Source organism: Nesoenas mayeri (assembly GCF_963082525.1).
Source record: "Nesoenas mayeri genome assembly, chromosome: 5".
NCBI lineage: Eukaryota > Metazoa > Chordata > Aves > Columbiformes > Columbidae > Nesoenas > Nesoenas mayeri.
The window spans coordinates 53980232-54007626 of NC_137548.1; the positions used below are offsets into that span (position 1 = coordinate 53980232).

At 40.2% G+C, this 27395-nt stretch overlaps 1 protein-coding gene across 1 annotated transcript in view; it reads left to right on the forward strand.

The window, feature by feature from the left end:
- Positions 1-27395, forward strand: part of PTPN5 (protein tyrosine phosphatase non-receptor type 5) — a gene marked incomplete at its 3' end in the record, with an annotated part of 62304 nt that overhangs the window by 22478 nt on the left and 12431 nt on the right. Inside the window, exons 2-10 of the mRNA XM_080346140.1 lie at positions 721-902; positions 1799-1918; positions 3749-3832; positions 9761-9999; positions 13278-13467; positions 16390-16474; positions 22595-22674; positions 23173-23310; positions 26639-26749. Coding sequence (XP_080202266.1) covers positions 741-902; positions 1799-1918; positions 3749-3832; positions 9761-9999; positions 13278-13467; positions 16390-16474; positions 22595-22674; positions 23173-23310; positions 26639-26749 — 1209 coding nt within the window. The 5' untranslated portion in view covers positions 721-740. The remainder of the gene's footprint in view (positions 1-720; positions 903-1798; positions 1919-3748; positions 3833-9760; positions 10000-13277; positions 13468-16389; positions 16475-22594; positions 22675-23172; positions 23311-26638; positions 26750-27395) is intronic.

Genomic DNA, 27395 nt, shown 5'->3' on the forward strand with positions numbered 1-27395 from the left:
CAAATGGGTTTGATCTTTCACTCCTTTTAGCTTGTAAATTAATTTATATCTACACAGAATGTGTTCAAAATACTGTTACTGAGGGACTAGCCACTCCAGTGCATATTTCCACTGAATGGAATAGCATTACAACATTATTAAATAGCACTCGAGTATGAATTCTTCCAAGAAGTAGGTTACTAGGATAAAGTCTATTTTATTAATGCCTTAGGACACTCAGCCAAAATCCAGAGCCCTTGAGCACTATTCAGACACATAACACGAAACAGTCTCTACCTCAGAAATTTGTAATAAAATTAAACAAAGCAGACAACTATGGGGAAATAGAGAAGTTGCAGCAGGGAGGGACAAAATGGGTTCTCTGCTACCGTGTATCTGGGAAGTGTGGAGCTAGAAAATAGCACAGATGATTCCTTTTAAAAGGTAAAAATGAAAAGGTGCAGTGATGTAAATGAGAATTTATTAACAACACAGCCCAGAATCTGCACCTCCGGAAAGAAAGGGAAAATAATTTATCCGCCCACACTCACTTTTTCTGACGAAGGCAGGTGAATGCAGCTGCACTAATAGAGTGTGACGCTCACAATCCTGAGCTGCACTTACTGATGCAGAACTGAGAAGTAACCATTGTCTCTAGGAAAACAATAACCTTTGCAGGCTCTGCAGTGGCTACAGGGTTACCTACTATTCATTCCCTGCACATGTCATTTTCATGTGAAGGTCTTCCCAATCCAGCCATTATGGAGTCAGTGGATGAAGCTGAAGGACAACGGGGACAGCTGAACAGGAAGGAGCAGTCTCTGAAAACCTCACAGGAAACAGCACTGCTTGGTTGGGCTGCCCGATGGAATGGATTAATGCCTGGAGACAGCATGTATCTGTTTGTCTTCTCACAGATCCTGGTAAGGCAGCTTGTCATTGCTTTGAAATGCTGGACCCTTCTTGGGAAGTTTTCTTCTCATTGATAGTAGATGCAGCAATGCACATAGCTACAGTCCTCTCATTTCTTCTGCCACCTCTCACAGCCCTGCCTTTTGACACCCCAAACTCCCATACCATTCCCTGCCCTTCTGCAAATGCCTCCTTTGCCAAATGACCCGTCTCTCAACAAATCCATCTTCTGTAGCTGATATGTATGGGGGTAAATAACCATCTTGTTAAAAAGTAGATTGGGAGGTGTTTCCTTTAAAGTTGTAGTTTGCACTTTATGGTCAGAGGTGAGGGTATACCTCTCTGTGAGGTGTTAAATACAGCATCTTTGCTTTTGTAGTTTTACGTTAACTGTGATGTGTACAGCACCCTTAAGTGGTTCAAATGAAATGTCTCAACATGTGTATGTTTGTGTGTATCTTTTTATAGGGATACATATGTGAATATGGCTATTTGTGAGAGCTTTGCATAATATGAGATAAGCCTTAATGGTCTTTGTATGTTATTAAAAGTTCGTTGAATTACCAGTTTTGATCTAAAAGTAATAATGCTGGAAGGTTAGAAGTCAGAGGAATCTGTTGCTCTTTCAATGTACAGGCTGCCATGGCCAGTCCTTTTGCTAGTGTAGAGGCAAGTAAGCTTGCTTAATTCAGTGATATACATCTAGTTAATGGTAGCTAATCATTTAGCCTTCAGTCTTTTTATTCTTGTTAAGCTACAGCCTAGAAAATACCTGACTTCTTAAGGCAAAAATTATGATCAACATGAAATCAATGAGAACTAAATTAGTTAATTACGCAGTCTTGAAATGAAAATGAATGTTTGTATAATGAGATGCTCATTATGTATTTTCTGATTGATTGCACAGCTTCTCTGCATGATGCTGTGGTATAGCACTTATGGGACCATCCCAGCAGCCCAGAATGCCTTTGACCTGCTGTCTTATTTGCTTACCCCATTTAAACAGTTTTTGTCAGATCAAGGGGAGGTAAGTCCTTGTACTCCTCTCTGATTATGTAGTTAATGTCAGTAGCCTTGGGTGGGGCTTCTAATACCTCTTCTCATAAAAAGTATAATACACATGTATTTGATATAATATAGTGTGCATCCTGAAACGGTGAAGAGTTTTCTGAAAGAGATCCATATTTTATCTTCAAGATACAGGGCTGAATGTTTGACTGTGATGTTAGATCAGTACAGCAGATTTTTCGTGATGTGCAAATGATTGCAAACAAAACAAAGCAATAAGAAATCAGCACACTAAGGGTTAGCCCATAGTAAAGGGAGAGCTGGAACTTAATTTATTAGGGTGGATAGAAGCTTAAATTCTGGAAGAATGGATCAACCCACATAAAGGGTGTAAATCAAAAGATAGTCACAAAATTATATTTTTGTTGAGTGTTTAGAGCATATTTATGAGGAGTGAAAATATTTCAGGTGTACTAGGTGTACAGATTGAATTATAGCCACAAAGCTACCCCAGTAAAATTACTTAGCTTCTCATCATGACATAATCACACGTATACCAGTATGATTCATCTGATAAATTGCTGGGGTAATTATACCCAGTGCAGATTTCTCTAGTGTGGACAGAACATTAATTAAATGCTGAGCAGCTACTTTCAAAAATCAGGCAAAATATAACTGCCATCAGAATGTTTAGATTCATTGTACATGATCTTTGTAGCAGAGGTTATGCAGTACAATTAGGAAATCTGACTCAGTGCCTCTTGTGGCTGAAGTACAGTGGAGACTGTTTTCTGTGTTCACTTAACAATGTTATGAACTGCATGTCACCTGCTCTTTCGTTTATTTGAAAAAAGCACTTTTTCTTCGGCATTTCTCAGCTGAATTTATTATGCATAATCAGAGCATTGCCTGGATCTGTTTACAGTGGGTCAATCATTAGCAAATGGTTCCTTATAGAAGAATCATGATTTATAGGATTTTGACTTAAAATAAGTATTCCATGTGAAGGAAGCTGATTCCTAGAATGTACCATAAGAACACCCCAAGTATGACTCTCTGCAGATGTTCTTGCATGTCTTTGAGGACAGTTTATTGCAGCACTATTTACAGTGCAAATTTAGACTTGAAAACAGTAAAGACAACTAAATCTTCTGACAATAAATGAGCAAAGGAAAGCTCTTAACTCTGAATTTCTTTTTAGCTGTACTAGTGGGTCAGAAACAGAGTAAAATTCCTTGCCCATTGAAGCCCATTAGGGTTGTATTTTGCACCTACCATAGAGAATAGGTTGAATTAACAATATGCCACTTGAATATGATTAAGACATTGGAGTGACATTCGATGCCAGTGCTGTGAGTGACCCTGATGGTATGTCACAGGATGTATACAAAATGTAGAAAAGTCCTCTGTGGCTGGGTTTTATGTAAGGACCCACAAACATAGGAACAGTACTGAATTTTCTTCCAAGCCCTTTGTCATGGTATAAAATTACACTGACTGTGGCAATGAAACCTTGGTCCAGGCTGCAAAATTGAATCATTAATCCAAATCTCAATTCTGGAAATGTTTGATGATGGGAAGCAGATTTCCTAATTGCTGTCACAGTGAGCTCTGTTTTTTAGACCTTCTGAGATGCTGAGGCTTAGCGATGGTTTCAATTTCAGCCTTCTCCAAAGCCTGGCATTCTTCTGTTGGTGGTGGCAGCTTTTCCGTGGATAAGAGTATGGTGTAACGAAATCTATATGGGAAATCCAAGAAGGAATGTATGGTTTGTCAAGAACATGCATGCAGACACTCTACTATGCCCTTAAATACATTATGAATTATTGTCAATTCTGTTGTTTCACAGGACCTGACTAGAATTGGGAGCATTGTGGTATCATACATCCTGCTGTCTTTAGCTTCTTTAGGACTGTTACTTGTAGGATCTCTGGTGAGTTATGACACTGTGCAAACTATATTCATCCCCTTTTCCGTGAATTTTTATAAGATTTCTAAATGAACTGAAGTTGTCGATGTTATGCTCAAGTTGATTGTAAAGCAATGTCTTTGGGGCTTTTTCTATATAATTATCTGCTTGCTTTACGTAGAGGAATCATGACTACACTTATCCTTACTCAATTTCTTGATGAATTGGGGATTACGCAGATGGTTTTTATTCTTTCCATCTGCAGATGTGCAAACTATTTTCTTTTAATTATAAGGGGTGTGGTGTAGTAATGGGACCATCTAATATTGCTACCTTCTGAATTGACTGCAGAGCAGCCATTGACTTAAGTGGCAGAAAGAGCTGTTCCAGAGCAACAGTGTAATTGTGAACATAATGCCCTTGTAGATGTAGGCCAAGGCCCCGGCTGTAGAACAAGATCAGCGGCATAACTACATTTAATCTAGTTAGCTCTCAGCTGTTTGGAAGCAGGAGGAATGTATTGTGTGTCACAACATCCTCATAGGCAAGCTCACGAAGTGCAGGCTGGATGAATGCATGGTGAGATAGGTCATGAACTGTCTGGATGGCAGAGCTCAGAGGGTTGTGATTAACAGTGCAAAGTCTGGTTGGAAGCCTGTAGTTAGTGGGGTTCCCCAGGGGTCAGTAATAGGTCTAGTCCTGTTCAACCTGTTCATCAGTGACCTGGATGAACAGACTGAGTGCACCCTCAGCAAGTTTGCTGACAATAATGAACTGGGAGGAAGGGTTGATACACCAGAAGGCTGTGCTGCCATTCAGCAAGAGCTGGACAGGCTGGGGGACTGATGAAGTTCAACAAGGGCAAGTAAAAGGTCCTGCACCTGGGGAGGAATAACCCCAGGCAGCAGTACAGGTTAGGGGCAGATCTGCTGGAAAGCAGCATTGCAGAGAAGGACCTGGGAGTTGTGGAGGACAGTAGGCTGACCATGAGTCAACAATGTGCCCTTGTGGGCAAGAAGGCCAACTGTATCCTGGGGTGCATTAGGAAGAATGTGACCAGCAGGTGGAGGGAGGTTGTCGTCCCACTCTACTCTACCCTGTTGAGGCTGCATCTGGAGTACTGTGTCCAGTTCTGGGCTCCCAGTTTAGGAAGGACTGTTGGTGGGAAGGAACCTCTGGAGACTGCTAGTCTAACATCTTGCTTGAAGCAAGGCTGTTGCCTACACTCAGTAAGGTGAGACATGCATTTTTCTGCACAGATTTTGAAAACCTTTGGAAAAGGAGACATAAAATATTTCTGGTTGCCTGTGCCATAACAGCATGGTGCTCTTGGGGAATAATTTTTTTCCTAATATCTAATATGAATTTCCCAAAGCTGAATGTCTGAGCTGAATTTCTGCAGCTTCTGGCCATTTTCCGTTGTGGTATCAGCTGCCACTAGCAAGAAGAGTCTGACTGCATCATCTAGGGGCTGCCCTTCATGTAGTTGCAGGCTGCTGTTAGGTCACCCCGGCCTCCTCTTTGCCAGGATGAACAAGCCCAATTCTCCCCACCTTTTTCAAAGGTCATGTGTTCCAGAGCCCTGACCTCCTTTGTAGCCCTCCACTGGGCCCACTCCACTTTGTCCTTCTCTTTCTTAAACTAGAAGGCCTAAAACTGGACACAGTATTCAAGGTGCAGCTGCATCAGTGCCAAGGAGAGGGAAATAATACCTACTTTGGTTTGATGGCCACACTCCCTGGTGGGAAATTTATCATATTTCGTAGCATAGTTAAGTTCACTCAGAGTCCGCACAGTGGCAAAATCTTCTATTTAATGTGTTGAGTGAATGTGTTTTTTAAAACTATTCACAAGGCAAAGTAATTAGTGTTAATGTCTCTATTATTGTGATCATCATAGGCAAGGAAGTTAGCCAGGCTTAATGCAATTTTCTGCTTTTTTGATGCTGCTGTTCCTTATCTAGATGAATTTAATTTTCAAAAAATAAACTTCTGGTGATTTTGTAATTGCAAATATTAAAGAACAAAAATGAGACATCTGAGAACTGTGATGAACAGTCTGAATTCCAGGTAATTTTGCAGCAAAACATTCAGAGCGGGAAATCAAAACAGCGGGGGTGTGATTTCTCTTCATATCCAGCCTAATTTTTGCTGAATGGAAACATTTTACTGCTGACCCATTCTTAGCGCAGAAACTAACTGTACATGAAAGCTCTTTGCCCCAAAATTCAGATCTCAGTTTGAACTGCTTAGCGTATGTAGTAACTCCTCACAGGTGAACACTTATACTAGCGTAGATGAGAGCGGACTTGGCCCATTTTTAAGTGTTGGTTAAAACTTTTTTGTAGAATACAGTTTTATAACAGTTTTCATGTAGGCAAGCTTGCTCTGCTTTGTATTCCTGTGGTCTGTGCTAACAATTTTCTAGCTAGAGTGGAGGCACAAATGTGACAGCCTGTTTTCTGGACAAGTTGCAGAGAACCAGAACATAAGAAATGTCCGTGAGCACACACTAATGGTCTGTCTTGCATAGTATATTCTCTCTTACAGTGGCACTAGGAAGGAGAGGCTGTTCAGAGAGGGCCTATGAAGCTTTTCTGTTCCTGGCAACCTGTTAACCTTACTGTCTGACATAAAACCATAGAATGGTTTTGGTTGGAAGGGACCTTCAAAGGTCATCTAGTCCAACCCCCTTGCAATGACCAGGGACATCATCAACTAGAGCAGGTTGTTCAGAGCCCTGTCCTGTCTGGCCTTGAATGTCTCCAGGAACGGGGCATCTACCACCTCTCTGGGCAACCTATGCCAGTGTTTTACCACCCTCATTGTAAAGCATTTCTTCCTTATATCTAGTCTGAATCTCCCCTCCTTTAGTTTAAAACCATTACCCCTTGCCCTATCACAACAGGCCCTGCTAAAAAGTCTGTCCCCATCTTCCTTATAAGCCCCCTTTAAGGTCTCCCTGGAGCCTTCTCTTCTTCAGACTGAACAGCCCCAACTCTCTCAGCCTGTCCTCATAGGAGAGGTGTTCCAGCCCTCTGATCATTTTTTTGTCCGTCCTCTGGACCCTCTCCAACAGGTCCATGTTTTTACTTGAGGGCTCCAGAGCTGGATGCAGGACTCCAGGTAGGGCCTCACCAGAGCAGAATAGATGGGGAGCATCACCTCCCTCAACCTGCTCGCCATGCTCTTTTTGATGCAGCCCAAGTCATGCTGCTTTGCATTTGCTTCTATCAGTATTTAGGAAATAAGGTGTAAGATAGCCCTTAGCAGAACATTGAAAATAATGTACTGATGGAGCTAAGCAGGATTTCCAGAATACCGGCCTGGTGGTTGCATGAAAACAGTTTTCTTTATTTTCCCTCTTTCTCAGCTGAGTGATGCATATTTTCTTCTTATGGGTTTTAAGCAATGTGCTGTCCAGAAGGGACCTTGAAAGGCTCCTTTACCTTAAGAAGTGCCTTTATGATGAAACCTTTTTTTCCGAAATGTACTCTTCTGTCTTTATAGGTGGACCTGGTAGATCTCATGTATATACTAGATGGCATAACAGCGAAAAGGAGCTTATCCTGTTTTTTTATTCAGCAACTGTGGTAATTTATAGTAATGCTTTAGTAGTTCCCTGTGGAAGGGAGAAAATGTGCCTTTTATGCAGGTATTTTTTTGCTTTATTATAGAGTAGTAACTGTTGAGCCACCTAACGAGGCTGAGTAATGGTGGTCAAGTGGATTCTCGGAAGTGATACCAAGAAAAGCGAGGCCCTGCCTGGTCTATGCACTATCTCAAGTCCAGCTCATTCCTATATCAAGAAATTTGTGACTCTAGTACATGTAGAACAAATTTTTTGGGAGACCTCAGCTAAGGTTTTGAGGCACTTTTCTGAAAATACCGAGGTACCAGAATGTGTTGGGAGGTTAGCAATCAGAGTGAAAATAAAAGACTGGACAGAGGTCTTAAGGCTTGTATTAGTGATGCTGTCTGTTTTCTGCCTCATATAATGGTGTTTTAAGACCCAGGCAGCTGCAGAGAATCCGCATAGTCTCTAGTCCTCCTGAACAAGTTTTCAGAGCTCACTATTTTTCTGTTATTCAGTTTAACCCCATCACTTTCAAGTATAACTTCATTTCTTCCAGTGTCTTGGGCAGCTCCCCATTTATTACACACTTCTTTCAATCTAAAGAAAAGCTGCCTGGTTTCTAGGGTAAACTTGTTGTTCCTTTGGATTTACAGTGTGTTAAATCACCAGTGAAGTCAGTCCTGTGTCACCATACCAGCTCTAGAATCTATAATACATAATTAGTACCTACACCTTCAGCTTGACCCTCAGCACAAGTGTTGCTTTTAATAATAACAGCATTCTCCAGCAGTACAAAGTTGTTGAGCAGAGACTCCACACAGTGAACTGCTCAGCTATTACAGTCTTGTAATATGTGAAAGAGCCATGGGTAGTACTGTGGGACTGCCAAGCTGCAGAAGTCATCTTGGGGAATGAAAACAGAATCAGATCTTCAAGCTGCTTGCTCGTCATCCAACAAGCCAAGCATGTAGGACACACTCAGTTCAGGTTTGGCCACAAATTTGTGTAAATAAAAGTCTAATAATCATATTCCTATGTTTGCTTTTGTAATTATTGTGTAGTTTGATTAACTGAGACAAATAAAAATAAAAACTGAAGTAAGTGTTAAATGAATACTGCTGCTTTGTGAAAATATAACATTTGCCAGAGCCGACTATGGACAGAAATTAAAACTTGATTCACTTCCTTTCATTCTTTCTTAGAGAAATGAAACTACATGAAGACACAGGTACAAGAAAATTATTTAAAATCCTATACAACTTATTGTGCTTTAGTAGCCTAGGAATATAAATTTGGCTTTTTTTAATAGCACATTTTCTAAATTCAGCTACACATTTAAAAGCCTTATAAGAAAAGGATGGAAGAGGCTTTACTTTGGAAAATATGGCCTGTTGTTTTTTCTCTCAAAAGGATGCCTGTCAGTACAGTATAGTTTGTGTAACATTTAGCTTGAATGATGCTGCTCCTAGTTCAGTGCTGGAGGGGTGAAGCTGGCATAAGGTTCCAGATCCTGGAATTCAGTGGTGGACTTGAAATTTTTAGCTGAGGCCTGAGTGTAGGAGTAAACAGTCTACTGATACAATCTCCAAATCATCTAAACTGCCACAGCATCCGTGCAAACCAATATGATACAGTAATTTTTTAGATTCATGCCATTTCAAACCCTTCGTTAGTTTATATTATAAAATTTAATATTACATTTATGTCTTAGAACTTAACAAATTTCATTATTTAATGTTTCTACCATGTTTAGATCAGATTGTTAGATTACAAAACAGGCTTTGTCACTGGCCAGAAACTGATATGGGCATTCTGAGCCTCAAAAGCTGGTACATCTAAATGAAGGCCTCTTTAAAAAAATGATAGGTTTACAAATGAATTCAGGGTACAGTACTAGATTATCAAAGATGTGCAATTCAAGAAAATTATGTTTACTTTTCTAAACCCAGCTATATTTAAATTTTAGATGGAAAACCATTAAGTCAGGAAAGGTATGATTTGTAGAATAGCATAGTAGATTTCTATTTTGTAAACAAGCCTTGGAAGGGTAAGAAACTGAACAAAAGGACAGTGCTGTCACATTGGCTTGCATATGATGGTCACAAGCACATTCCACTTCCACTGTATCCCTGAGTTAAGCCTGACCAGCTCTGTGGAAACCTCTATGGCTGAAAGCAGGTTTGAATGGGTAGATGTGAACCCTTATAACATGCACCACAAAGCTACTCCTGCATGGAACATTCCTGTTCTCTTCAGTACTCTCCAATTCTAATACATTATAGTAAGCTGGGATGCTGCCCTAAAGACCCATCCTCTAGGCTGTGTGGAAGGGCTGGCAACAAGCAGAAAGCTTTTTAAAATGTTTGTTTCCTCCAGTTTTGGCATCTCCTCAGAGCCCGTCCAGACCTCACCTTTCCACTGCAAGAGGACAGACGCCAGTCTGTAAGCCGGCAGCCTTCGTTCACGTACTCAGAGTGGACAGAGGATAAAAATGAGGACGACTTCCTAGATTTGGATCCTGTACCAGAGACTCCGGTCTTTGACTGCGTAATGGACATAAAAGCGGAGACAGATCCAACTACTCTAACGGTTAAATCTGTGGGCTTACAAGAAAGGTAGGCTAGATGTGATTAATAGGGGAAAGTCTGGTCCAGATTTTGTGAATTAACGAGTACTGTGTGTAGTGGTGAGCTTTCTTGCCTTCATGAATGTCATTATAAATTGTGATTTTAAAGCCAAACACCTGCTTTATTTCCCATCTTGTTTTCAGTCCAGTCATAAATATAAACATATTGGCCAAAAACCATACAGTTTCTAGATGGCTTTCAACAAATGGCTTTCCCCCTCTGCCAGGAGAAATTTAGGCTGGATATTAGAAAGAAATTCTTTACAGAGAAGGGTGGTCAGGCATTGGAATGGCCTGCCCAGGGAGGTGGTGGACTCACTGTCCCTGGAGGTTTTTAAACTGAGATTGGACATGGCACTTAGTGCCATGATCTAGTAAATGGACTGGAGTTGGACTTGATGATCTCTGAGGTCTTTTCCAACCCAGTCAATTCTGTGATTCTGTGAAATGTTATTCAAAAGTGTCATTTCTTTCCTTTGAAGTATCCATTTCTGTTTGATCAGTCACTTACCATTGCCCAAGGTGGCAACTGCGGGGCATGAAAGCCACTGTAGGGTGGTGAAAGCTTTTACCTCTGAAAGAGATGGATCTTGTTGTGATTTGTTTTGGTGTGCTTTTGTTTGTTCGTTTGGTTAGTTTTTTCTGTCATTCATGCTGGAGGATTAGTCTTTTCTCCAAAAGCAACTTGTAGGACAAGTGGTAACCTACAGTAATTCTCATGTAAATCAGTTAGTCCGAAAGCAAGTTAATTCCTTTTACATTAACCCAGTAATGGAAGTGTGGGGCAGGCTGGTGTTCACTTCTTGAACTATTGGGGCAACAGAGCTTCTCAGAGAGATTCACAGGTGGGAAAAGGCATTTTTAAGATAAAAGGAAGGTCTTTTTCTGATTTGTGTTCTTTGAATTGTCTTAGTGAAATATAGCAAAGATCTTGATGATAGAAATCCTGTGAAGAAATTCTGCAAAGGTGATGATGTTATGAATAAGAATGAGGTTATTGAAGGGCCCAGCTTAGCAAAGTATCATCTTTCTTTATTTCTAGGTTTTCAAGCTTAATTGGAGTGCTAACCATTGTTAATTCTCCTATCTAAAACTTAAAACAAAGGGCAGAAAATAGGTTGGTTTTTTTTTTTAAGTATGATGCTGAGTTTGCAAAGGTCCACATGACACAGGAAAAGGAAATGTTACAGAAGCAGCTTTTAATTTGCACTCTGTGAGTTTAGATTTCTTTTTTTTCACGTTATCCATGGTTACAATGTTTGTCCTAAAATGTCTTGCCTTTTATATTCTACTTTCAATATGAAACTGCTGTAACCTCTGGGGCTTGTCCCTGAACCTGCTGCTGTCTGCAAGTTTTGCTGTTGTTTTTCGTTATGGGCAAGACTGGGCTTGAAATGCATCAATCATTTGTGCTTTTTACTGTCTCTTACTTCATTCCATCTCTCTCATGTTAAAGACATCTTTTCTCAGGTTATGGCTAGCCTGCAGGAAAGATACTCACTGTTTCAAGAGACTTGGGGAATATCATTTGAGGAACAGCAGCTGGGGAATATGAACTTGTTCAAGTGACGATTTACAATTAAAAACCTGCCAAAGAAGTAGCCATGGGAAAAAAAAAAAAAGTAATTTCTTTAAGTTCTCACACTGAGTAGAACATGTACACTTAAAATGTGAAATGAACTTATTTTCAACATACACATGTGCTTGAGAAGCCAAGCATCATTTCAAGTTTGAGCTGTGCTCTGACAGATTTCATTTACATCAAGCATTGCTCACTCTTCCTTTGTTTGATGTTGTATTGAATTATCTACCTATCCGTCTTTTGCATCAGTTCTGCTTCTCCGTCTTGCTTCCCTCTCATTCCTTAACCACCTACGCCATTAGAGGGGTAGTCGCTAGCTAAATTCAAACAGCACTGGATGTTACTCTTAAGAAGAAACAATCTCATTTCCTCATGCTGAAGATCTATTAGTATCTTTATATACATAACCTGTTCTGCACTAAAAAAAGAAAAAAAATAAAGTATTTGTTACCAATTGCAGCTGTCTCTGGGGAGGAATGTAGCAGCTATTTAACAACACATGGGAGGGTAGGGTCAAAATCTTTTCAAAGGGTGTCACTAAAGATTCAGTATATACTGCTAGTGGTCATGTTTAATCCAAAATCATTTCCCCATGACTGTGAATCATAGCAGGTGGCTGGCTGCACAATCTTTTGGAAAAGCTCCTGCAACCAGAAAAAGGGCTGTGATCCAAGTAACAACTTCTACTGTTGTCTTTGTGAGCTGGTCATGCCTGCATTCTTATGTGTTTTTTCAACATCTCCTGCAAACACCTCCAAACTAGATTTTGCCAGTGGAGAGTAATAAAAAATAGATTTACTGTGAGAATGCATAGAATATTACACCTAGTAATCATCGTCTTGTGTGATTTTATTGTGATGTTAAACATATTTAAACACAGATTCACTGATGACATTTGAATCTTACTTTTTTCTGGGATATGCAAGATTGACAGAAGCTCAGAAATGCTTTAAAACTGCATTCAATAAACAATACAGGCATTTTAACTTTTTTGTTGTATGGCTAACTTACATTTAAAGCCACTAAAAATTTTATGTTTAACAGCATCGTTGTTTTTAATGTAATTCTTAAAATGTTGGGACCTTTGTTTTACCCTCATCCTGATGTACTGTTGTGGAAAGTTTTTCACACAGGAGAAGTCATTCACTGTAATGGGTGGTTTCTTATTTCTTTATTAATGTTGACCTGGTAATGTTTGTCCCAAGATCTTACCCCACTGATGTTGTCTGTGATTCTAATAAGTGGTTATTCAGTAGGATCTGGTCTGACAAAAAATAAGACCAAGATTTTCACGTGAGGTGTCTAAAATGTCAGTCCATATTTAGGCATGCAAGAACTTGGCATGATTGACACAAGTGTGAAAATTTTCCTGCAGTTGCCTATTTAGCACCTTTGATAGGCAAGTTGGATCTATTTAGGTGATGAAGTATGCAGTTACCTCCCTGTAGACAACACTTTGAAAGTGTTGACCTTCATACTCCAGCGTACAAAATCAGCTTCTGGTCTTGTCTACACAAGAAGCATCGCTTACTTTTTCACAGTTAGTGACCAAGATGTACACAGCAGAACCAGCTGGGTGCTGTTCTAAAGCTGCTGTTTATCTGTCATTGGGACTGTGTCTGTAGCTGACAATCATGGGTCAGTCTGTTCTGTTGTAAGCAAACTTTGATCACTCTGTTTTGCAGGAGAGGTTCAAATGTTTCACTCACACTGGATATGTGTACCCCAGGCTGTTCTGAGCAAGGGTTTGGCTATGTCATGTCACCACGGGAGCAGTCAGCCCGAGAATACCTCCAGACAGCATCAAACATCCTTACTGAAGAGGAACTGCACAAGAAAGCACTGGATCCTTTCATACTCCAGGCAGAGTTCTTTGTGAGTATCTGACCACTCTGTTCTAGGAGCATCAGAAAAATGGGATGTTGTGTCTCTTCTATGAACCCTGCTATTATTTTCTGCAAGTCTAAAATTAGTACCTGCAAACTCCACTTCCATCAGTGAGGCTTTTAATGCAATCCTGAAATTTGTCATCCCTTGAAGTGACAACATCTGAAGGCTTTCAAGGATATTGTCACTTAAAAACTAGAAAATCTCTTCTGGCAACAAAAAAACCCCAAAACAAAACAAAAAACAGCTTTGTTTTCACAAGTCTCTTTTTTCTCTTAGCATGCTACTTTTTAACAAAAAAGTCAAACTTTTTCACTAGAGTACAGAAGAAAAGCCAAGTTTGCTATAGGCAGAACTTCTTGATATGTGTCTAGAGTTGCCCTAGGGATGAAATTCATCCAAGTGCACTGTTGAGTGCTTGGCATGGAGCTACTTTCCAAACCTGAATGTTCTCCAGATAACCAAAGCAGAGGAGATGGTTATGTCACTCAGCAGGAGCCATAGAAAGTATGTCTTACTGGGTTTTTTTCTCCACAAAGATTATTTACTAGTTGTAAGCTGCTCTGTTAGTTAGTTGCTTTTAGGATTCTGAAGTATGTTTCCTTGGCTCACTGTATCCACTGTTGCTTTGGGAGAAGTAATTTTTTGCCTCATTTTTGGAAAAAATATACATATACAGATGAAGCAAGCAGTTGAAAATTGGATTTCTAAGTAGCTTACAACAAAGACCAGATACATTTCAGTGTAGTGAGTACACTGGCATTTTAGATCTTTGCATTCTATGAGTCTCTCTTCCTTAACTGCTTGAGTGTCCACGTGATAGGCATTGGCAAAAAAATAAAAGCAAAATGCTGCAGTGGCTATCAGTACTATGTCTACTAGGCAGGGTTGTAAATTCCTGCACAAGATGGGAGGTAACCAAGGCACAGTCTTGGCATGCTGGAGTATTTCAACGCATGTAATCAAGAGCTACTGAAGTTAGTGCTGTCAAGTCAAATATTCTCTTAAGCGCGGAATCTCAGCAGAGCAAGAGGAGGATGATGGTTTGCAAATTAACAGCCCTTTCAGCCTGTCTCTTTATGACCTGCGAGGGTCTGAAAGGGCAGGAGTAACACTTTGAGTATCACTTGCTGCCCTCCCTCACTGTGTGATTTCAGGGTTTTTTTTTTTTTCCATTTAGAAGCACAGGAGGAGACTAAGTAGTCTGGACTTCCATTTTAAAACAGACTGCTGGATATCTGTGGTATTTAGTTCACTTAGTGCTGTATGAGTTGAAGAAAAGCAGCTTTTGTGTAGGCAAGCCCTGATTCTTTTAAAGTAATGCATCTATTGCTGTTCTAGGGAAGAAGTGTTCACTTAGTGAGTGTCTGAATTGACTGCTAAACAAGTTCACTTTCAGTTTCATCAGACGGAAAAAATATGCTTTATTTCTTTGACAGATTTCAAATTAGTTTGCCTGGTGTTTAGAAAAATAATTCAACAGCCAAACTATCCCAAGTAATTTTCATTCTTTAATGAAAACCGAAAAAGCATAGATTAAAATGCTGTGCAATCAAGATGTCATTTCTGTAATTAAAAATTGTAAACTAGTTGTTTGGGGGTTTTTTATGAAACAGTTATCACCAGCTAGCTCTACATCATGTATTTTCAGTCTGTCTAAACTACTTGGTTTTCCAAGTCCAGATCCACAATGAAGCAAGCAGCTGTGTTTCATTTTGGAAGAAGAGTCAGAGGGGATGTCACTTGCAGGACTAGGCCCTGAAATTCTCACAAGATTTAGCATGCTTACTCAGGCAGAAGTCCCGTTGATTTCACCAAGAATTTGCCTGAGCAGTGAGAGAGACCATGGAGCTTGGCTCAAGAGTTTTGGTTGACTAAATATCGAATAGCAATTGAGGAAAACATGACGATTTAATTCCCATGCAGTTCCCCAAATTGATAGGAAACTACTTCAACAAAATGTGACATTAATTGCCTTTCATTAAGCCCAACAGTACACTCCGTGCTATGTAAAAGATGGGATACAGATAGTCAGTCTTCTAAAGCTCTGAAATTTAACATAGTCCACAGCTCTGCTCGTCTTCCTGCAATGAGGCTTGTCTTACTCAGCCCTGATTCCCATTACCAGTGTGTCCAGTACTGGCCTCTCAAATCCAGTGTGCAGCAGCTGAGCTGACCAGCTCTGCTCCCAAGCTCCCATGAGTCCTTTCTCTGCTGATGCTCGTTGACACATCTCATCTCATCACGTGCCTGCTGACTCTGGTTGCTGGAAGGTTCCTGTTTGTTCCTGTCCAGCATTGGCCACTTACTTGCAGGAGATGAGTAATGCAGAATAAGAAGTCACTCCATCTTTGGCTGTTCTTTGGGTCAGCAGTGCAGAGAGCAGGTAATCCCTGAACACCTGTTTCCTTTCCTTGCTTGTGGAGATTAAAATGCGATGAGCACAAAGAGTGACATTCCGCCAGCTCCATTGAGTCAGTACACCAACCTGTCATAAAGCGTGTCATAATTTACTGCTGGTAAGAGTCAGTAGCAAATTATTTCCTTCCACCCTCTGAGAGGAAGAAGGATTGTGAGTCAGAAAGGATGGTGTCTGAGGTCCATCGCTTTTGGAGCAGAGTATCTTATGTACCACCTTTTGCTTAGTTCTGTGCCTACACTTGCAATTCAGTTCTAATAATATTAGGAGCTAACATAATGCTGTTGCGCACATTACTCAATGAATTAGTCACTGTGGTAAGTTGCTGGAGGTACTGTACCATACGTCTCAGTGGACTTCATCACTTTGCCTTCCTCACAGGCAGGATGTAGTGGGCTTGGTTTTTTTATTCCTCTTGTGAATTTAATAATACTACCTACTGTGTTTTGTGGTTTTTGGTTTTGTTTGTTTTGGGTTTTTTCTTTTAACAGGAAATTCCAATGAATTTTGTGGATCCAAAGGAATATGATATTCCAGGCTTAGTGCGTAAGAATCGCTACAAGACCATTCTCCCAAGTAAGTTTCCTGCTTTTAAGTCACTGAGTGTCACAGTTTAAGGCAAGGCAGCAATAAACTGTGGCAGACGCTCCCTGTTATCCTCTCACTTCCCACCGCCCCTTTCCTTTAGATCAGAAAGATGATAGGAAAGATAAGGGGAAAGGAAGAGAGGCTTAGACTGACTTCAAGTTGGAGAGTTTTAAAAGGTTTTACTAATGCTACTAATAAATAGAGAATATATACAAAATATACAGAACCAATCTCGAATGCTCGATGTGGAGTTGGGGTCACTTCAGCAGCAGTAGCTGGGTTTGTGGAGCTGGTGGCTCCAGCAGGTGCAGCTCAGGCCCCCGGAAGTCATTGGAGGGACTTCACAGCAAACCGGACCCTGGTTGCAGGGATGCATGGCCTGAGGCCTGTAGATCACAGGCAGACAGTCAGGGTCCTCTCTAGATGCCGTCCATGCTTGAAGAGAGCTTGGCCCTCGTGATCACCCTCTTATATAGGGGGATATGACAATTATGGGATGGGATACTCAGTTGATCCTCAGTTGGTCAGTTCTAGTCACCTGTTCCATCCACCCCTCCTCAAACATGCCCCTCTCACAACGAAACATGGGAAAACTTATCAGTCTTTCTTGGCTACCATAGTAATAAATCTAAACATGAGCTTCTTCAGCATTCCATTGGTCTTCTTATCAGCACTGAGTACAGCATCCTAGGAAAAATATGCAGGCCAAAACTCAGAAAAGTATGGCCACCTAGAAGACCTTAGCTAAAAGAAAAATCATTAAAAGAGAAGTGGTCTTGTTTTTAACAATCCCAGGACACTGAGGCAAGGTGGTTTATTCCACAAGCTGAAGGGCTTCACACTTTCCTTTCCAGAATGCATCAAATGTGCTGTCACTACCATGTACTGTCCAAAGGCCATATTTATGAAGCAGCAACATGGCTTCAGAGCATGAATCAAATTTCAAAAGAGGTACAGAGCATGAAGAACCTAAGATTCACTGAACATCAGCAGCATTTAAGTTTTTAAGTCATTATAATTGCATTATTTGGTGCTGCTTAAAAATTCTACCCAAGAATTTGATGTGTTTATTCAGATGTTACTTAGTGGTTTCTTTGATTAAACTCTTTATAAGTACCAAATTCTAGCAATGTTATTTTCCTGACTGATGTTTTTCTTGGAATCATGTCTCAAATGCAAACTAGGAGAATACTGGGAGCTGCCCTGATGGCATTAAGATGATACAGAAAATCAAAGTATTTTTCTTTTGTATTACACTTTATTTGTAGCCAGGAATATGAGTTTTGAGAAACATTTTCATACAAAATTTTACAAGTGCCCTGTTTCATACTTAAAGTTACTTTGAAAAGTTATATAATAAGATGTCATTGTTGGAAGATGCTACCACTAGCCTCAGTAGCTCTGTTTGCAGAGCCCAGAAGGTTCAATGTCAGGTTAACAAAGATAAGTGCCAAGAAGCTAAAAATGTCCTTAGCTATACTTGTTACTTTAGTCAATGAACCTGGATTGGAAATTATACCAGAAGAAATTGTTCTATCTAGACTTACAACTCCAGCAGCTGCAGGCAATGATCCAGTGTGCACAACCCTTCTGATGACTTTCTCCACCTTAGACCAGAAGTTCAAAAACACTGAGTCACATTTCATGATTTCTGTGCTAATGACCAAGGTGAATCATTCAAGTATTAATTCACTGTTATTTTTTTTTTTCTGGAAAGGGAAGATTGCAGAAGTGGCTAGTGATTTCATATTTCCAAACTGCAAGACTTTAGAGTGATCTATATATTCTGAATTTGGTATCTAATGTGTACTTTGAGAACCAGATCCATTTTAAACATCTCATATTGGATGGTTAAACCAAAACATCACAATTGCTGCCATGTTGAACACCCTGTTCCAGGATTGTAAACAGATGCCAACTGGCCTGCTAACATACTTTTCAGAATGATGACTCAACGGATTAATTATTTGCTGCAAACTTCATCTCTGCATATGGATGTCTGCTAGCAGCTATCATTTTGCTTTGACCTTTCTAGATAAGTAATTTCTACCCTTACATGGAAACAACACCAAGTTGTGCGGGAATGTTGATCTGCTGGAGGGTAGGCAGTCTTGACAGAGGGATTGGGACCAGCTGTGTTGATGGACCAAGGCTAACTGTATGAAATTTAAGAAGGCCAAGTGCCAGGTCGTGCAATTGGGTCACAACAACCCCAGGCAGCGCTACAGGCTCGGGGAAGAGTGGCTGGAAATCTGCCTGGTGGAAAAGGATCTGGGGGTGTTGATTGACAGCTGGCCAAACATGAGCCAGCAGTGTGCCCAGGTGGCCAAAAAGGCCAACAGCATCTTGGCGCGTAGCAGGAATAGTGTGACCAGCAGGACCAGGGAAGAGATCGTCCCCCTGTACTGGCACTGGTGAGGCTGCACGTCAAATGCTGTGTTCAGTTTTGGGCCCCTCATGACAAGAGAGACACTGAGGTGCTGGAGTGTGTTCAGAAAAGGGCAAGGAAGCTGGTGAAGGCTCTGGAGCACAAGTCCTATGAGGAGAAGCTGGGGGACCTGGGTTTGTTTGATCTGGAGAAAAGGAGGCTGAGGGGAAACCTTATCACTGTCTACAACTACCTGAAAGCTTCCTTTAGCGAGGTGGGTGTTGGTTTCTTTTCTTAAGTACCAAATGATAGGATGAGAGAAAATGGCTTCAAATTGCACCTAAGGAGGTTTAGATTGGATATTAGGAAAAAATTATTCACAGAAAGGGTTGTCAGGCATTGGAACAGGCTGCCCAGGGAAGCTGTTGAGTCACTATCCCTGGAGGTGTTAAAAGACGTATGGATGTGGCACTTAGGGACATGGTTTAGTGGTGGACTTGCCAGCATTAGATTTACACTGAGACTTGAGGATCTTAGAGGTCTCTTTTCCAACCTAAATGATCCTATGCCTCCAAGGATTAACAAGCTTGTTCCAAGCTCATTATGATCTGGATATTTTTTCTGAATGAATTCCAAAGCTAGTAACCTCTGTGCAACTTTGTCCCTGGCTGTGACCAAAGGATGGCTCGATATTGCTGAGGGAAAAAGAGGGCTGCCTTTTCACTTTTATCCAACTACATCTGTTTCCAAGGGCTAGGTGCTGGCGAGGAGAACTAAATATCCCCTTTATGAAAGCTGAGGCTGCCAGTAAACTGTCTGTGCACAAGGTAGAAGAGGGAGCCAGAGGCAAGATGAGGGAGAATCCGATACTTTTCAGGCTTTGACCATCCACTGACTTTTTCCTTTCTGAGCTGACCAAATGTAGCCCTACCTATAGCATTTCTCCAAGCTCTGCAGAAAGCACTAGTGGCAGGAACTGCCGAACAAGCTGCAATAGAGCAGACTCAGACGACTGATTTCAGAAGGAACAGCAAATGCTTGATTACCAAACTGGACTCAAAACCAAAACCTGAATTTAAAAAGTAACTAAAATTCCCTTACCAGCTGCTTTACCAGAAGCAATCTAGGCAGTTATCATTAAAAGGTAAGCAGTCACTTAACATAATGATCAGTTACTTGCACTCCTAGATTTGATTGTCGTGAAAGGCATGATAATAGTCTCTAATTCTTCTCGTTTTTATTTCTTTTGTGGTAAATTCTTTTTGCAGATTCTACAGTTTTGCTCTTGGTAGTAAAATTTGCACAGAAGGTGGCTTTTTGATGGTGGAAGAGTGGTTTTGGGAAAATGCCCAGCTAAGGATGTTGATTTGGATATTTTGTAACTATGAATTTGTTTATTTTCAGACAGTCCTCTTCTGGGGATGTATCCTATGGCATTTCCTGGAAAACGATAACTTTTCTCCAAGATGTTTAGAGGCACTTTTTGAATATATAGAAATGGATCTTCTTGTTAGAGAATTCCAGAGATGGCAAGAACTTATTGGAGCATGTTGTATATTAATCTCATTGAATCCTTATCTCAACAGTAGTGTCTAGACACACTTTTTAAAATTTCTACATAGCTCTATTGCTTTTACACCATTTTAAGTTGTTCAAAACATTTCAGTTAAGGTTAGTTAGTTCGTCTGTCAGGCATAGAATCAACACAAAATGGCCATAAAGAGACTGAAAAAAACAGCTGACATATAATTTGATTTCTTAGAGATACAGACTACTACTGCTTTTTTAAGGGTGTGGTGTCTTCTTGAATCTGGCCTGTGCACTGGTGTTGTCTTGGGAGAAATGTTTTCGTTAGGAGTAGGATTTAATTTTGCTTAAATGCCTCTTTATTGAAAATTTGAAATTCATACTGCTAACTCTTATTTTAAAGTCTTGTTATGTTTTGGTTTGGTTTTTTTAAGAGGAGGTATTCCTGTTTGTATATTTCTAAGAGATGCAATTCAGCTTCAGTTACACTTTCTGCAAATTAGTGCGAGTTCTTGTGTCAACAACATGCTGATAGGCCTTTCTTATACAAAATAAGGTTGAAACTGTTCACTAACAATACTACCTTAACAAATGTAAATACTGCATTAACAGGAAAATCATAAGCCAAGTATTATAATTTAAAGTAAAAGAAGATTCTGAATAATTTTTTAATATTTGTGGATACAATAAAAACATTCACAGTGAAAAGTAACTCCAATTCTCCTGAAGTTGAAGAATACTGAAAGAAGCCCACACTTAAGAGTCTGTGGCACCTGTTGACAGAGTTCTTCAGATCAGTCTTTTTCTCTCCATAAAGACCTACCATGAGATGGACAACATAGTATTATTGCTATTATTAGCAGGGAAAAAATAATGTAATCGTTACTCAGCCTTCAGCATCCACTCCATGGATGAATGCATAAAATCCAGGCAAAGGAACTTCATGCAAGGAGTCTAACTACCCTAACATCTGGCAAACAATGTCTCACCTTTTTAATGGTGTGAATGGTGTGACATGTTGCAGGCTATCAGAATTACTGATTAAAAAACAGATTTCATCTGTTGTCTCACCATCTCCCCAGCACTGTAGAGGTGAGCAAGGTTGAGCACGAGGGAACTGTATTCAAGAGGAACTCACTGATTTCAGTACTTCTGTGCTATAAAACAGTATCTTTGTTAATATCTTTGCAGATTGTGATTATATTATCATATAATAGATAACATGAATCCATTCTGTCTGAGGACAGTGTTTCATGCAGAGCCTGTGTTTGTAGTACAGTAGAAATTACTGTGTGCTTAGTCCTTTCTGCTATACCCAATATCACACTATTTTTGCATGTTTTCTATTTTGTTCTGGTTTCTACGCAGGCTGGATTTTTTTAATGAAGTCATCTGTGGTTTGTTTTTCATATTCTCCTGGTGATATACACTGTTGCTGCTTTCTGAGGCCTCTATCAGGAGGATGTTTCTTATCAGTGATAACAAACTGTGTAGTACTGGTCCAGGTGGATAAACGTGAGCCTGCGTCAGCTCACATTAACATCAGTGGAACTGCTCCCATTGACTTCAGTGGGAATTGGACTGAGCTTCTCAGGTGGAATCACTTTTTCATTTGTTCTCTTACTAAAACAAGAATAATGCCTCATAAACAGCACCAGTGGGGGACAGTCAAGTACTGAAGAGACTTATGCAAAGTGCAGGAACCTGTTAATATTCTTTAATTTCTCTTTAACTGTTGTATTTGTTAATAGAACATCTTGGAGTTTAGTTCACTGCAAGACAAAGCAGGGAAACAGTTACTGTCATCTGGCTTGCCTGTGTGCAAGGAATGTGTGCTTATGGTTTTGGAGAAAAGCTGATTTCTGTCATTTCACAAACAGTATTCTAATGTCTTACAAGCCAGAATGAGTCTGTTGACCTAACAAATTGAGAAATAACTTCCTGGAGCAGCAAACTGCTTTTCCAGAATCACTCTGGGGCATTGACTCTGCAACAGGAACAGTTAAGCAGGCTTCAGCAGGGGATAAAACTATCAGAAGGCAAATTACCCCAACCACCCTTTCCCCATTTTTATGGTGATGTTTTAACATTAATGGCTCTCCAAGGCCATTCACATCTTTTTTGATGGCCATGAATGCTGTATGATATTATCTTGTGTCTCTCTCTCCTCAGAGCAACTGATAAACTATTACTTATGTCTTTATACCTTTCAGATCCTCACAGCAGAGTGTGCCTTACCTCAGCTGATCAGGACGACCCCCTTAGCTCTTACATCAATGCTAACTACATCAGGGTAAGAGCTGAATAGTCCAACATGTCTGCTTAGCCTGTATCAGCCACTTAATATAAACAGAATTGCAACATCCACTGGCTTTTAAAGGCATCCTAGTTGAGCTGATTGCTACTCTCTCCTGCTTACATTAACTGAAAACCAGTTCTCAAAGTGCAACTGTACAGGTTCAGACCAGACAAAAATGCACTTCTGCATTTCTTGATGCAAATTGCTTGTCAGCTGGCCTGACCAAGATGCTGGATAATAAGCCTGAATAAGGCTCTTGACCTCACCAGAGGCCCCTCGAGGCTGTTGGACACTCATTGCTGGAATTACGTGAGTCCATAGTGTGCCTTTGCTCTATGTGCCCACGTGCAGGAGAGAGAGAGAGAGAGGGGAAGAACTGATTCCATGGAGTCACCATTCCAACCAGTGGTAGCTGTGTGTTTTAAAGACTGAACCTTCAAGGTTGTGGTGATCATCCCTGTTAAAACTGATCTCTTTTTGTTTTGTTGGCAGGGCTATGGAGGAGAGGAAAAAGTATATATTGCTACTCAGGGACCGATAGTTAATACTGTCAGTGATTTCTGGAGAATGGTGTGGCAGGAGCGTTCTCCCATCATTGTCATGATTACCAATATAGAAGAGATGAATGAGGTAATGGTGTTACATAGTCTGTATTTTTATCTGTACTCTAGCAGATATTTTCAGCACAGATGCTAAGCCAGAGAACCGAAGTTGGTTCAGTGGCCTGAGTGATCAGACCCAGCATTAAATTCTTCAGACTCAGAGAAGATGTGGGCTTCTCTTTCAGTTCACTTTACTGTAAGTCTTATTTTGCTGTCTAACTTAGCCTACTGCTGGTTTTGCCATTTTTCTTCTCCCAGCTGGCCTGAAACCTCTCCAAACCCAACTCTGTTTACAGACAGTCTTTCAAGTTCCCTCCAAAGGAATCAAAAACAATAGTACCCCATAACTACTAAGGTTGCGTATCTTTAATCAACAGAGTTAGTACTGCTTTATCATGCATTTGTTATGATCAGTGTTTATATCCAAATTTCATTGAGGCTGTCCCTGACTTGTGAAAGATGCTAGTTGCCATAATCAAGAACTAGAGCTGACTTGGAAATGGAGCACCTTTTCCTGAATGCATCTGGGAAATGCTTCTAAAATACAGAAATTAAGATGCTGAATTTTCTATTCATCACCTGCTTCCTCAAATTAAACTGTCATAGTGTTTCTGCTAATCCATCTAGCATGATTTTTGTTTACAGTTTAAAATAGTGCTGCCCTCCAGTTGTTCACTACTTAGCTGCTGAAATATTTTCCCCACAGCAGACTTGCAAGAACCATGTGCCTGGGCTTCAGTTCACAGACAGGTAGCTGAGCCTAGGTCTGCCTTTATTAGCAGTGTAAGGTGTGAGAAAGGAGTCTGGGCATGTGTTGGGCTCTGCATCCTCCTTCACCACTGGCAGCATGGTGTAGTGGAGAGATCCAAATGGTGTTTCTTAAGCTGCAGCAGCAGTATTTGCCAAAGCTTGTCCCTAAGAACCCATTAGTAATTTAGGTGAGAGTTTCCTTTGGAGAAGAGAGTTTAGACACTTAGAAGCCCAAGAATATGGACTTAATTCCATCACGTACACAGAGCTGTAATGGCTTGATTGCTAGCTGGAAACTTAGTGCCCATAATTATGCATATGCAGAAACCTTTAGCTTTCCTCAGTTGTGAAGTAAATAAATTTCACCTTGGATTTTAGTGAAAAAAAGACATGAACAAGACAGGCACAGAATTGTCATGCTTTGCAAGTTAAAAATGGTCAGTTATTACAGCCAGCTGATTGGCTGCATCCTGTCAAGTCATTGCTGATGTAAAGTACAGTATGTTGCTGATCTAAATGTTTTCTTCGCAATAACTTTTTAAACTCGCATCTGCCTCTGTCTGAGAGGCAACATGGAAGTAATAAGTTGCTTGTTGGGCAGAGTTGGCAGTTTATGGCAAATAAGATGTTAAAGTGTCATGACATAGTGTACCAGAATCATATAAGGACTTTGAGGTTTAAAGAAGAAGATGCAGAGGAAATACTGGTCCTGAATGACGCATCTGGTGATAAGTTCTTCCACTACAGTTTTCATAGCAAGATTGTGTAACAGGAATGTAAAATAACCTTTACATCTGTGTTTCCTCTTATCCACACTGACCAAGTATGTCATCACATACTTCCCATCACATGAGTCTTGGGAAGCAGTGCACTTCAATGCTCTTGCCCTATATAGCAGGAGTTTGCCACAGCCTGTCTATCATAACAGAGCCGCTGAGTCTTTTTTTATACCTTTTGTGTGAAAAATTAAATGGTGTCAGGAATCTTAGCCATAAGTGTAGGGCAAGTCCTTTCATGAAAATCTCTCCTATATTCATTCCCTTTCTTTCATAACACATGTATGAAAATACGAATAACAGGACTCAGAAGTACGTATATTCAAAACCAAAACCTTTGTTCAGCAATGATGCTAGTGACAGAGGCTTTGTGTTCCTCCTCGGTGCAATGACTTTGCTAATGTGAGTATTAAAAGCTCTGTATCTCAGCCTTCTGTCACATTGAATCTGAACTGACAGACAGCCCACAAAAATGAGTGGGCAGTCTTACTCCACTCGTTTGAGGAGAGCAACGTCTGTGCTATTGATAGCTGCTAGTGCTCTTGACAATTTTTACAATGGATTCTGCAGTTTAAGAGGAGAGGAATCAAAAACGCAATCTGCGTAAATAACTTTACAGAGATACAGTGGGCCACATTCCCAGTGGGTTATTAACTGATGCAGATGGAACAACACTGATTCTCTCATGCAAAAATTTTGGCTCAGTAACTTTGCAAGATACTTTTCTGTTGTTTTGTCTTTCTCCCGAAGTGAAATTATTTTTGGTGGAGGAGAGCAAAAGGATTTAACTTGCTTTCTTCAAGGTTGTGTACAGCTGTGTAAAATAGGAAGTTTACAAGCATCTTTAGCTGGGTTTGTCCAGGAGCAGATTCTTATTCTCCTGTGATAGCAAGATTGCTTCTTCCATTATCACAATGGAGCCTTCTTCTCGGACCCTGCCTTGTTCATGTCATTCCTTGTCCATGAACTAGTTCATGCACTATGTTGAAGTGTTTGTCTCTTCCTTTGCATATTGATTAAAGAGAAACCACCACACTGAAAACCACAGTCTCTTTCAGTCCTCCTTCCAGGATAGGAGTGTTCACAAATTCTCACCTACTCGTTTCTAGTGTATCAGTACCACAATGTAGATTTGAAAATGGACTATAGTTTTTTTCTTTCTCTAATTGTCAGGTTGTGCTGGCTGCATCTTTTTCTTTTTTTTTTTTTTTTTTTTTTTGGGCAAAATCAAATAGCTAATAGCTATTGCTTCCTTTGAGTTCCTTAGCTTGGAAAGATCTCAGTGTACCTTTAAAGTGGATTTTCGTTCATAATCTAATACCCAAAGCATCTCCAGTTGTGTTCTTTTGTACAAAAACCTATCCAAATGATCAGCTTATAAAGGATTGATGCTCTCTGAATATAGAAAATAGAAAAAATGTATTTTGGTTTTCAATATCAGCATGTACATACCACAGAGATATTTGTAACTAGCGAGCATTATACTAATCATTATTATTTTAATCTAAAAACACAGGTACACAGCCATTGGCCTTTCTAATGAACCTTCAAAATGCACATCACTTGCCTAAATATAAATAAGGATGTGTGTATTTAAAAGCATTGGTTAGTCATTACCTGATCTGTGCTTTTAAGTCATGCAATTAGGCTATTATGAATGCAGCAAAAATCACCTGAAATGTGGTCCCGGTTTACAAAATGAAAGCTTATACTTATAGAATCAACGGTCATTCGTATTTATCTACGCATGTGCTATATCCAATTTCAGAGTAGTAAAAATGAACCTCCTTTCATGTCTCCTTAACCAGATTTATTTTATATTGCACACAGAAATGCACAGAATATTGGCCAGAAGAACAAGTCACCTATGAAGGAATAGAAATCACAGTTAACCGAGTCATACAAGCAGATGATTACCGTTTAAGGCTCATCACCCTAAAGGTAAATCATTCCAATGTACTTACATAACTTAGCTGTCTAAACATTAAATGGAGATGTTCATGGAGAGTTGTTTAGAAACTTGCACAGTTTGTGCTGTGCAAATATAACTTTGCATTGCTGAAGTCATTATAGCTTTGCCCAGTTCACCAACACACAAACACTACAGTAAAACAAGCAGTCAGATTTAGACCACAAATGTACAATCTAAAAGCTAACAGGCCAATCATAGTAGTACAGGCTTCACTCAGTGGAAGAAACCGGTGACTCATTCTGTGCCTGTGTCTTCTGTTTTGACTGGTCATTTAGAGTGACACGTTAGCTCAGGGACAGCTTCTTACCAGCCTGTGCAAGTCAGACAGACGACGCTTGTGGAATAACCCACTAAGCTCTGTGATGATGTTCTGTAAAATTCAAAGGCTTGCTTATTCTTTGAGCCATGGACTTAGGCAAAGGATTACTAATTACTAACTTTAACCTGCATGGCATCTTACATGTTTTGCAGTATGGGAACACCCTTAGGAATTAGTGAGGTTGTGCTTTTTGTCATTTTATGGTCATTATTAGGTTGCTGTCGGGCTGCTGGTTGCCCACCGGCTGTTTATATCTAAGATGACTTATGCTGTTAACAAGAAGTAGGGGAGTTGAG